We start from the raw sequence: 12,607 nt of genomic DNA, 5'->3' as shown, positions 1-12,607 counted from the left end.
ATTAATATGAAAATGAACTTTTAGTAAAAGATTACCCCAAGTACTTAATTTCGTTTACTCGCAATAGTAGCAAATTAGGGATGTAATAAGAGGTGTCAATGATGTTTCAACGTTCAGAAAATGTCAGGTGCAAACACTGCTTTTAGTCAATGGAATAAGATTCCTTATACCCCAATTATGAACCAAAAGTTATAAAATACAAGATTACGCCTTCTCGTTTGCCGTGACGTCAGTGTAGCATATAAACAAATAAAGAGAAGAAGAAGACGAAGCGAAATCATGTGGAAACTCTCAAACATAAGACATTACATCACACACACTTTTTCGCTACACGGCATCGGCAAAAAATTGCACTTATTGTTATAATTCAAAAGTTAAAGTGAAATTTTTATAACAAGATAACATGAAAGGCTCTATTGAACGCCTGAGGAAAGTCGGCATACACGGTGCCTACTTGGGTATCCCATTGAAAGCCTGCGTCACAATCATCTCAGACAAAGTGGATCGGCCTGGAATAAAGCCATGCTGCTTCGGATAAATTATATTCTTAATTATTATATTATTATTTTCATTATCGCTCTTGAAAACTAGTATGAACAAGACGTATTTCTAAATATTTATATAAATACGTGAGTATAACATGCCCAAATCGAGAGATTGATGTTTATAAAAAGTGGCATTCTTGGTCACTCTCAGTAAATTTAAGTAATTAAACACAAGTTAGAGGAAACAAAATGGAGCAACTACGTGATATCACATTGCGTAGTTTTTTTATAAAAATGTCGACTTAAGTATGACTTTTATTTCAGATATTATATGGTCGTCGTTGCCGAATGAGTTGGAGAGAACCTAGGTTCGAATCTCGGTGAAACACCAAAATGAAGAAAAACATTTTTCTAATAGCGGTCGCCACTTGGCAAGCAATGACAAAGCTCCGAGAGTATTTCTGCAATGAAAAAACTCCTAATTTTGGTATTTCACGGAGTTTCGAACCTATATCTTCCGAATGGTGGTCATGCACCCAACCATTCGGCTACGACTACCATCCCATTTACTTAGATAATTTAAACTCCATTTATTTTCCGCATTTAATTTGATATAATAAAAAAAACCGTTGATAAAAATTTACGCGATACAAAATTGTTCATCTTTAAACAGTTGTCACTTCTCGCTGTACGTGCCGTACAGCAAAAGTAGAAAATTGAGGTTTTTTTGTGCGTTCCAGCATGGAGTACGGCACGTACGTGGCGCCTTCGACTTATATACACAAAGTCTATTAGCTGCTAGTCTAATTAGTTTCCGCAACGAGCCCATTTGAATAATAATAATAATAATAATGGAATTACGTAGATTGAAGTGGAAAAATTAGCGTAACTTTGCCATGTAGTAAGTGTAGATGTTACGCTACTATAAACACAACAGCAGCAACATTAATTTATTCCGTCAAATTCATATGCCGGTGACTGAAATGGGCTTACTTTAGAATTTATATAATGAATTTTGTTGTGACGGCAACCCTGATCATTTGTTTCTGTTCAAGCACGTGTAATATTTGTTTACTTTTACCGGCCGTGGATGCTAATAACAGCTTACTGGTATATTAAAAATTTAAAAATTGGCGATTAAAGCAAAATGTCGACTGAAGAAGGTATATTTTCTATATATTTTGCAACAATTGCTTGATTATAAATCCCCTGTAATAAATTTTTCAGAATTTTTGCGTTGGCTACATCGTAGTGAGAAGCCATTCGCTGAGAATTTTAAATTTGCATTAAAAGCTTGGAACTCAGCAGAATTCACACTTTCAGATAAATATGAATTAGTTTTAAGCTGGCTTTCTTCAGAAGCAGCAAAACTTCCAATCGAACTAATTCCTTACGAGGAGTTTACTGAACTATTACAAATGAGTGCACAGCCGGGGCTTATAGACCAAGGAATTAAAAGAAAGTTCGTCGAAATGTTACTGGATTTTACTGAAAAATGGGCTGAAGAGAATAAACAAGAGAAAACTTGCGCATGGTCAAGATTAATGTATCGGCTGTGCGATTTTGAAATTTTGCAAGATCTGTATCGTACAGATTACGAGTTACATGCACGAGTGTGCTCATCATTACTCATCAGTTATGAATTATATTTAAAGCAGTTTGATGTGTCCAAAACTCATATGGTTTCTAAATCAACGAAATTACTAAACAATGCCAAGGAAACTGAATTCTTTGCCAGCGTTGTAGGTCATTTTAAAGACCACGTTAAAAGAACCACCAACCTAAAACGAGCTGACAGTTATTATACATTGTTAGTCTTACAACCACTTGTTCGGGTGATATTGTTGCTACGAACACACACACTTTGCTTCTTCGATGAATTGCTACACTTTGAACGTCTGCTAACAGACCACCACACAGATGAAGAGCTGGTGGAACGCATTATGCTACTGCCTTTGCATGTTCGACTTTTAACACTTGAATGTGCAATTGTTAATAGACGTGGTGTGGAAAGCTTTCTACAGCATTTGTTACAGCATGTTTTTAAAGAGCTCTCCCCAGAAGACGAACAACAACATAATCCTAAAACGCCGCTAATGTTAACTGGCATTGCTCATACTTTAGAAATTTTTCGAAAACATGATATAAATCTAAATTTCAAAATGGAGTTGGAAAACCAACCGCCGACTATGACTTATTTGGGCCAGCAGCTTTTGGCGTGGATTCAACGGTACAAACAATATTATTTGCGGGAGGTTTTAATGCTATTATGTGCTGCCTTGCGACTCAATCCGCTCATATTAGAACAAGACATTTTCCAGGTACTACAAAACTATGTGGAGAACGGTTTTTTTTCTTATTAAGCTTATATGTACGAGTATATTATAAGGAATTCATATATTTTTAAGTTCTCCACTAACATTTATTATGTATTTATATAATTTATTTATTTATTTATATTTTTCATAAACACAGCCTAGTAAATCTTAACAAACATTTCACGGGCAATCAGGTCTACCTTACAGGAATGATCTGAATTTGAAAATGTATGGGGAATGTTTTACGCTGTAAGCATAAGAGCAGACCCCAATAAAATCAAGTTGAAAAGAGAGTTACAAAGCACTAAAATGTATTTTAAGTTCATACCATACTTTTTAATATTATAGATAACCACCTGGATGATCGTAGCCGAAAAGAAAAATAACGAAGAGATTGCTCTGTTTGGCGAGTTTCTTGTGTCCCTAATGGACATGTTTCGACGATTGAGTCGTGCTGAAAAACTGGTTTTTAATATGTTGAAAGGCCTTAAGGAATGGTTAAGCAAATATGATCTGATTTCAACTAGCAAACCAAGAAAAAGCTTGAAGCGTAAGGCAGAAGAAGATGCTGAAAATAAAACTAAAAATTTCGGTGCAAATGTGGACGAAGAAATTATTTACCTGTATATTATTTTCAAAGAGTTCCACCATGTACCAGCGCACTCCAACAGCACCATGGATAGTGCCTTTCCTTATTTGCGAGCAGCATGGCCCACGGAAAGTGTTGGCGTAGCTTTTTCGAAGCTAATAACTGGCCTCGTCTCGAAACCTGCCCTGGTGATTTGGAAGTCATTGCTTTACTCCTTAAAAGAATTGCTAGAAAAGTTACATAATCAGCCAGATATTGCGGGCCAAGAGAAAAGCCAATTCCTCTTAGATTTCCATTCATCTCTACTTTGTCAATATTTTTCTGGTTGCCGTTTGGTGGAGCAGTATGATAAGTTTTCGAAGGAAGTTAATGAACAGATGCAAATTACCGCAGAAGTGCTCGCTCAATTCGGACGTTTTTTGCTCTCACAAGAACACAATAATCGTGCAGTTAGCGCTTTTCTTGAATGTGTATTTCATGCATCAAATTTCGAACTGCTACTTAACTATTACCGTCCTGATGGGTTAGAGAGCGAGCAGTTGGCGCGTTTAGAAAATTTCCATGCATTTTTGAAAACCGAGGAATGGGCATTACTGCAGAACCGAATACTAAATTTTGGCAAAGCACAGAACAAATTTCTTTTCAACCGCTTGATGTTACAACGCGCCCAAGCACAATCGCTTTTCAAATCAACATCGGAACTTCATGTAATTGACTTACAAAAGACATTACAATCAGCAATTGATGATAAGCTGTCGAGCCAAGTTGGTACATTGTTGCAAAAAGTACCCAGCACAAAATGGTTTGTTAGTCACATCGACGTGAAGGAAAAATCTAACTTGTTACAACACCTACTGGATGTACCTAGGGCGCTTGAAGCAATTGTAGAAGATTTGGGCTCTTTGGATCTTCTAGCAATCGCCTTGTTTGCTCGCTTGTCTCAAAATATCGCAGCAGCTGCTAAAGGTTCAATGCTGGCCGCATTGCGGTGTAACGTCGATACATTAAGCGCGTATATACGCGCCGATCAAAATACAGCAGATAAAGAACTACTGAAATTGGTGGCTATTATTGAATCGCATGCGCAGAGTGCGTACAAGGTGAAAAAGCTACCGGATGATGAAGAAATTCAAAAGATTATACTGCTTTGTCGTCAGTTGCCGCTAGGACATCTTCGCACTCAAAGCAAAAATTTAATATTCACTTTATATCTAGCATTTTACAGCGACTTACAGCATACGAATGCGGCAGAAGCCGGCAACTACACTGCGGAAGTATTTGAAATAATTATAGGTAAGCAAATATTTCCAAGCCAACAAAATTTAAAAGTATTTACTAGTGTAAATGCCTTGATGGTTAATAATTATGAAAATACGTAATGGAAACTCATATAATTCCAGATTTTCTACACTTTGGCCAACATGTACCAATTTTCAAATATTTCTCCTTAACAACAATTTTACAAATATTGCCGGTTGCTAGTTGCTGGCAGTTCTATGAATTTGTATTTTCCACCATTAAATCCGAAGCGAAAGGAAGCGAACCGTTTCTTACTGCTTTAGCTGAAAATTTGGAATCGGCACAAACTTCCGATGGTAAACTTAGCGAGGACCAGCGCCGTCTTTTGCTGATTGCCATCGAAACACTTGCTGCACTTGGTGGCCCCAGCGCTAAACGCATGCGTAAACATTTTGAACGCGCGTTGGCTATTTATTCCAAATTCATAACGGCTTACTTTGATAGACACCCCGCGAAAGCTATTGAAGCACCAGTTGATAGCCATGCAAAAAAAGATAAGAAATTCGTGGAAAAAACGTTGGCTGGTTTCGCACCATTCGCAAATGCTTTGCTTACTAATGCAGCTGGCGGAACTGGCAAGGACGAGGATACGTCAGCAGTTATAGTCGATGAAAACTTTCGACGCATTTGTAAAATATATATCGGACATTCGGTAATAATTATATTTATATTTAAAATTAAAATTTTATTAAAGAGACCTGAATTTTATTTACAGATGGATTATCGCAATCCACATGCCATACGCCTGATGCAAGTGGCACTAAATCATCGACAGTTATTACACTTAGATCAGGATGAGATAGAATTTGTGCTTAGTCATTATTGGCAGCAGTTGAATGCAGATCTGAAAACATCAAGCTTAATTGAAGCCAGTAATGTAAAGACGACCGAGACAACAGTTAAAATGATTATTGGTAACAAAACCAATGAAGATTTGCTACTGACACTGCAAAGTCTTGCTAACAATCTGGATGATATGAAGGATTTCCGAAATATTCTGCGCTGCCTAGAATTAATTGCCAAGTGTTCGTTTAGCACTATAAAAGGCGCCGTAAGTGTATAAGTCTCTATGCACATACATATATTATTTATATAATTTTTCATATTATATGGACAGATTTTTAATGCAAAGTTTAAATCGATCGCATCTAACATCATATTGCGTCTTGTAAAAGATGAGCAGCAGCAATTTGTGGACAAAGTACAAATATTGGCAATATTAGCAGCGCAGCAATCTTTAATTGAAAACAAAATGGTAAGAGTTCGTACAAATTTGAAACTTCTTTATGCTGTTACAACAATTACAGCTGAAAAACTTATCTAGCCTATAATCAGTATATGACATAAACACCTAAGTATATTAGAGGCTTTATCTATTGTATTAAGATCTTTTAATGCCGACTACCTGCTTCACTGCTACCTGCCCCTCTGCGGCCATCACGGCCACGGTTAGCAAATGGGTAACTACTACCCACAAGCGAGCTTGGCAGGCTGAGAGAGGCTGCAGATGGACAAAACTGGTGTTACCTGTCATGTCCGATCGACTGTCCCAAACCCTTCTGTCATTAAGCAGAGGGGAGTGCGGACGGCTGGTTGGACTAATGACGGGCCACTTTCTGTGGGCAAAGCACATGGAAAGTTTGGGCATCTCAGACAGTGTACTCTGCCCAGCTTGTGAAGAGGAGGATGAGACGGCGGACCACTTCCTGTGTGTCTGCCCCGCCTTCGCCCGAATCAGGTTTGAGGTCTTTGGCACTGATGTGTTAAGAAGCGACCATCTTGGCTCCTTGGCACCACAAGATCTACTCAGATTTCTTCGGAGATCGGGTAGTTTTAAAGAAAATCAAGAAAAAGAAGAAGAAAACCAAGTGTAGTACAATGGACTCAATTAATGTCTGAGTGCTGCACTTGCTAGTTGTCCCGACAAAAAAAAAAAAAAAACCTGCTTCACTTGCTGACAAACGATGGAATCCGCTGTCAGGGATACACGGATGACGTTGTAATTATAGCGAGAGGCAGGTTTGAGTACACTCTGCGATATGATACTTGAGCTGACACCGCTTCATATAGTGGCAATCAGCCAAGCGTACCCTGCTTCTCCCAAGGCTTCGGGAGAGAAAAAGTGGTGTCATCTAAAAATATGGAATTGCTGAGGCTACAGCTCCTACTTACCTACCTACCCAGAGATGATATCACTAAAGTAATCAAAATCGAAAAGAAGTTCAGAATTGAACCGAACAATAAGTTAAACTGGAGTAGAACGGCATTTGAAAAGAAACTGCAGGAGTGTACCCTGCACTGGTACACAGATGGCTCGAAAACCCCATATATATACATAATTGGCTCTTACACCCTTTTTGGGTGTTTGGCCGAGCTCCTCTTCCTATTTGTGGTGTGTGTCTTGATGTTGTTCCAAAAATAGAGGGACCTACAGTTTTAAGCCGACTCTGAACGGCAGATATTTTTATGAGGAGCTTTTTAATGGCAGAAATACACTCAGAGGTTTGCCATTGCCTGCCGAGGGGCGACCGGTATTAGAAACTTTTTCTTTATTTTGGTGTTTCACGGAGTGGAATTTATGACCCCATCACCAAGCGCTCTGTGCCGATGGGTAGCTTTCCAAGTATTTTCCTATCGGAGATGTTTGCCATTTGTCTATGGGCAGAGACAAATTTAGACAGAAGTTTTCGGAATGAGCGAATTACCATTCTGAGGGACAGCCAGACAGCACTAATGGCGCAATCGTCCTGTGAGATCAAATCCTCACTGGTTCTTGAGTGTCTCGAGAAGCTTAATCTACTAGGAACTCACAATTGCATCCGACTAATTTGGGTCCCAAGACATAGGGGTATAACTGGGAACGAAATAGCGGACACATTGGCAAGAGAGGCTGCGGCCTCGCTTTTAATAGGACCCGAGCCATTCCTTGCTATGGGACAACACACCATCACGGAAAAACTTAGGAGTGAAGGGCTAGGGCTAAGAGAGGTTTGCTGGCACCAAAATATGGGGCTACGCCAAGCGAAATTCCTACTGGGAGGGTACACCCAAAAGAGGTTTAAAAAACTCATAACTCCCCCTAAGGATAAACTGCGAAGTCATCTGCACATAATCGGGGATTTGGTCCACGGGCTCTTGTTGTTTCTGCGACCAATCTCAGTAGACTCCAATGCACCTTCTCCAGGAATGCAGCGCTATAGCGCGGAGAAGGTTGGGACATCTTCATCCAACAGCAGCCAGAAGAAAGGCGCATACGCTCAATCCAACCTAGCTCCATTCTGAGTTTAATAAGGGAACTGGGAGTAGATAAGGTTTTGTAATGAGTACAGGGCACAAAAGATCATGAGGTCGAGGTGCAAACCTCATAAAGAATCTAATGTAATCTAATGCCCTACATACGATTATGTTCTAATACATTTCAAATGATCGATTTGCTAAATCTTTCGATAATATGCCTACAAGATTTCAGCATTTGCTATTATATAATATTTCTTGCAGATCCCCATTTCCATGGACACTTTGGACGATATACTTTCGTTTCTTATGGATATCAATATAAAACGATTTCCGCTCTCTGAAGACAATTTGGATACCTTTAAGAAATTACATTGGTCTATGACGGATCTGGCAGGCAGTCTGATCCGACAAAGACATATTCTACTTTTGGATCGAGTTCCTCAATTTATGCACATTTTTAAAGATCTTATGCAAGCCATTGTATGGTATAAGAGTGATCGTCAAAAGGATTCGGCGTTATCGGCAACTGAGTTGGATGATTTGGCAGATCTGGCTATGAAATTGGAAGCTTTAATGCACTTGGTCGCTGCACATAGCGTACATTTTAAGCGTGTTGCGCCATTTGTACTTACATTTGTCATTGGTCTAATGGTCGCGAATAAACGAGCCACAACTTTATATCCGAAGGTTAGTTGGAGCGAATTTTTTCCATTTTGTTTGCAAATTCTAAATATTCCATTTTTTCGTTGATTAGATTAAGACGCACATTGATAACGTATGCTACGATTTGATTGGAATTTGTGATCACCGTGTTGGACGTTTTATCTTGCGATGTTCCAATGAAGCCGCACGACAGGTTTACGAATTGTACGTTAAGGATCATAAAAAGTACCACAAATTCAAGGGCAAAGTGTGAATACATGTTTTATTATATACTCGTATGTTAGTTTTAAAATGTGTATTCAAATAGTTGTAAACTTGTTTTGAGTTACATATGCATGAACATGTAATTTAAATTATGTCTGTTATGTTTTCTTTTGAGAAGTAAATGCATATCTGCTTGGTAATTGGCATTCGCTGTTTGAAATGAGAAATAACCATAAAATAAAGACAGATGTAAGTGAATTGAATCACAGTAGGTACCCAGCCCACTTATGGTACGTGCGATGGTTATAAGCTCATCGACCTTCAAACGCCGGTGCAAAACTATTTAGATCTTGCATAACCTGCTAGCTCTGTCAACCCTGGTTGCGAACCATCCTTTCAAAATTATTTTAACACCTCTTAACTAAAAATAAAGCTAATGTGGACGGATTTCTATTCCTATTGAATTTGCATTGGGGAGTGTATATCTAGCAAGAACACAGCCGCCGCGCAAATAGTGAGGATTTGCCTCAATTTCTCTGGAGAAACAACAGTTTTAGCTATGTCTATTTCGGGAATCTCCGATTTGATCAGCTTAATTTCAATGTTCGTGAACTAATCTGACGAAACCTATTGACGGGCTGTGTATCACATTCGATGATTGCGCTTCGCCGAATGCGAAGTAACGACAGAGATATTTATATTGCTAAATATCCCATGTCAACAGGTTCTACGTTACCGGATGACTCGGGGCACCTAGTGCACCGAATCTTACTGCATTCTCTGAGATCAGCCATATACCGTGAATAATCAAGACTGAGACGGTCACCTTTGAACTATCTGAGTGGCGACATTCAGTATCATTTAGAGACCAACATTTTAAGCCGAGAGAGTTGTTATCCTTTCGAAACCACTATAAACAACCTCCGACGTTTCCACGCCAGTCGGTTCTACGTAACCGAAACGACCCGGATTTATATCCGGCCAAGGACTGTCACTTCAACCTCATTCCTCATATATGCACGGGGAATGTTATGCTGCTACAACAACAACAACCACCGACCAAGGACTGTCGCTTCGGCAGCATTAAATGTATTGGGAATGTTTATGCTGCTACAACAACGACAACGGCCAAGTATTTTTTTATTGACAACTTTAGTATAAAAGGCAAAGATCAACAAAAGTTACAATGTAAAAGTGAGGGCGAATCTATTAACAATAAATAAATAAATGCGCTTTGATAAAAGTCAACTTACTCAAAAACAGACAAGGTTTGAGTGAAGAGCACAGCAAGAGATAACTGGCTTGGGTAAAAAGAGATTCTTATAATTTTTAACAATACCAGAAATAATTTCTGTTATACTTTACAAATCTACCGAGTGTTATGCATTAATTTACCACATTTTAATTACAAATACATGCGTGAAACTGAGAAGTTTTTAATAATATAAATAAATTGATTACCTTAAATCACACTACACATTTTAAAACGTAAATTAAAGCTGGCAATAGAGAACAATATTGATCGATCAATTCATCTTAATTAAATATCATGAGAAATGTGTTTATATTTTATAAATTTTGAAATAATGTGCACTTTTCACAAATGGGCCGTTCAACGTTACCGCATCCGCTGCAAAAATGTAAACATTTATTTATTTACATGCATTTGCTCAAAAACTAGAATTAACTTACAATAGTGAAACGCAACTGTCGCACAAGAATATGCCACATTCTGCACACGAGTGACCACAGAATTCACACAGAGGTTGTGCACAGTTGCAGCAGTCGCTACATACATAAGCATCACGGTGGCAGCATTTTGATTTCATGCTCACTAAGGAAATATCAACTATTAAATCTGTAATATTCCTTGACGTAATTTCTCCGTTTCCACGCAGTACAACCTGCTGCCATAATGGGATCTCTACGGCCTCCGCTGCAGCTGATTGCGTCTGCTGCGTGGATTTGCATTCGCGCGCCGCCTTGAATAACAAGTTTATGGTTTTTTCTAAATGAAGTAAAAATTTAACTTCTAATTCACCTGCAATTCCGTACTAATCAGATAAGTTGCTTACCATGAATCTTGGCCATTTTATTTTGATCTCTCTGGTCCACGAATTTTTCGCTAATGAGCTTTTTGGTTTGTGGCACAAATGCGTCGAAATCCTCGCAACGCGGTCTCTTCAACATGATTATAACGTCACGCTTATCAAGCGCACTTCTACAAGAAGTATTTACTAGGTAAATGCTTTGTTTATACTTACTACTATAAAAAGCAAAAAATAATAAAAAAAATTTTAACAGAATCACTCTTAGTGATGTCTTGTAATGAAACGATTACTATACTTCTAGTCGATTATGAAAATATGCCGATAATGCTAGGACAACCTTGTATGGAGTTAAACAAGGACACAATTCAAAATAAAACGTTCACTTATGGAGTGATTAGGTCTGCCCATGCAAAAATTATCTAGTAACTTGCCAGTAACCTAATAACCGACAATTCACGAAAGTAAGCACACCTACGCAAAACCAGTAACAATTGCAAGTTTTACGAACAGCTCATCAAATTGTTAGCGGGAAAAATCAAAAAAATTTTTCAGTTGAGCTACAACTTATTAAGGGATTATATACAGATAGAATTTTCAAAAAATGTTTTTTTTTTATATTTTATTTTCGTAATGTACATATATTTAAGAACACACACAGAAACTTTAATATCGTTCCGGTAATATTTTCGAAGTTACACGCATATTTGAAATGGCGTTTCAGAGTGCTTGAAAGTGCAAGGCAAACTTTATAACGGGTTTTTATAAAATGGTGTTTTCAAAGTCGGTAATCAACATTACTCGAAAACGGCTAAACCGATTAGTCTCAAATTTTCACACGAGCTTCTTAAATATATTTTTTAATAATTATTTAAGGCCGAAATTTTGGTTAAAAATTGATTTTGTTTTTGAGAAATATTTTGTTAAAAAAAATTTATGTTATTTATTATTAAAGTCAAAGATACAACCATAGGTTATTTTTACAATGATTGACCTTAAAAATAGGATAAAAGGATTAACAATAAAATCAAAATTCAAATTACAGCTAGTGGTAAAGAAGTTGAAGTTGGAGAAGGTATTAAAAAAGAAGAGTAGGGTAAAAATAGTAGTAGTAGGAGTAGGGATTTATTGGAAGAGATTTTAATAATGTGGAATCATGCATTGGAATCATACATGTGGAATGCACTCATTCAGCAATTTTCAGCAAGGTAGCGAAGCAATTTATTTTTGAAGCACGAGCTCTCTTTTATGCGTTTAATTTTGTAAGGTAAGGTATTCCTAAGACGAACTAAACATTTAAACCGAAGCAAGTCGTAAAAAAGATACGGAAGCAATTTTTTTCGCAAAAACAGAAATATGGTTATAACGTTTTTACAGTAAACGTATTTTGCAATGTTGTTATACAAAACATTAAGCTTACTACGACACACACTATCACAAGGAGTATATAACTCACAACCATACAGTATTTCTTATTCCTTCGATTAATTACTAGATTTAACATTATATATGTATATATATAATTGGCGCGTACACCCTTTTTGGGTGTTTGGCCGAGCTCCTCCTCCTATTTGTGGTGTGCGTCTTGATGTTGCTCCACAAATGGAGGGGCCTACAGTTTCAAGCCGACTCCGAACGGCAAATATTTTTATGAGGAGCTTTTTCATCGCAGAAATACACTCGGAGGTTTGCCATTGCCTGCCGAGAGGCGACCGCTATTAGAAAAAACTTTTTCTTTATTTTTGTTTTCCACGGAGATTCGAA

At 37.8% G+C, this 12,607-nt stretch overlaps 2 protein-coding genes across 2 annotated transcripts; one reads left to right on the top strand and one right to left on the bottom strand.

Moving 5' to 3' along the window:
* Positions 1–1,550: 1,550 nt before the first annotated feature.
* LOC129238458 (uncharacterized) lies at positions 1,551–9,001 on the top strand. Its single transcript, XM_054873484.1, has 8 exons — positions 1,551–1,648; positions 1,713–2,806; positions 3,152–4,685; positions 4,793–5,343; positions 5,407–5,742; positions 5,809–5,946; positions 8,190–8,615; positions 8,683–9,001. The coding sequence occupies exons 1-8, from the start codon at positions 1,633–1,635 to the stop codon at positions 8,842–8,844; spliced, it is 4,257 nt and encodes a 1,418-aa protein (XP_054729459.1). The 5' UTR covers positions 1,551–1,632; the 3' UTR covers positions 8,845–9,001.
* An 895-nt stretch (positions 9,002–9,896) lies between these two features.
* LOC129237752 (uncharacterized) lies at positions 9,897–11,134 on the bottom strand. The gene is made up of 3 exons (XM_054872677.1): positions 10,871–11,134; positions 10,488–10,803; positions 9,897–10,425 (listed from the first exon to the last, which is right to left on the bottom strand). The coding sequence occupies exons 1-3, from the start codon at positions 10,983–10,985 to the stop codon at positions 10,365–10,367; spliced, it is 492 nt and encodes a 163-aa protein (XP_054728652.1). The 5' UTR covers positions 10,986–11,134; the 3' UTR covers positions 9,897–10,364.
* Between the last annotated feature and the right edge of the window lie 1,473 nt (positions 11,135–12,607).

The sequence above is a fragment of the Anastrepha obliqua genome, chromosome 2 (assembly GCF_027943255.1).
Source record: "Anastrepha obliqua isolate idAnaObli1 chromosome 2, idAnaObli1_1.0, whole genome shotgun sequence".
NCBI lineage: Eukaryota > Metazoa > Arthropoda > Insecta > Diptera > Tephritidae > Anastrepha > Anastrepha obliqua.
The sequence above is the reverse complement of the archived record's forward strand: the minus strand, read 5'-3'. Positions and strand labels throughout refer to the sequence as shown.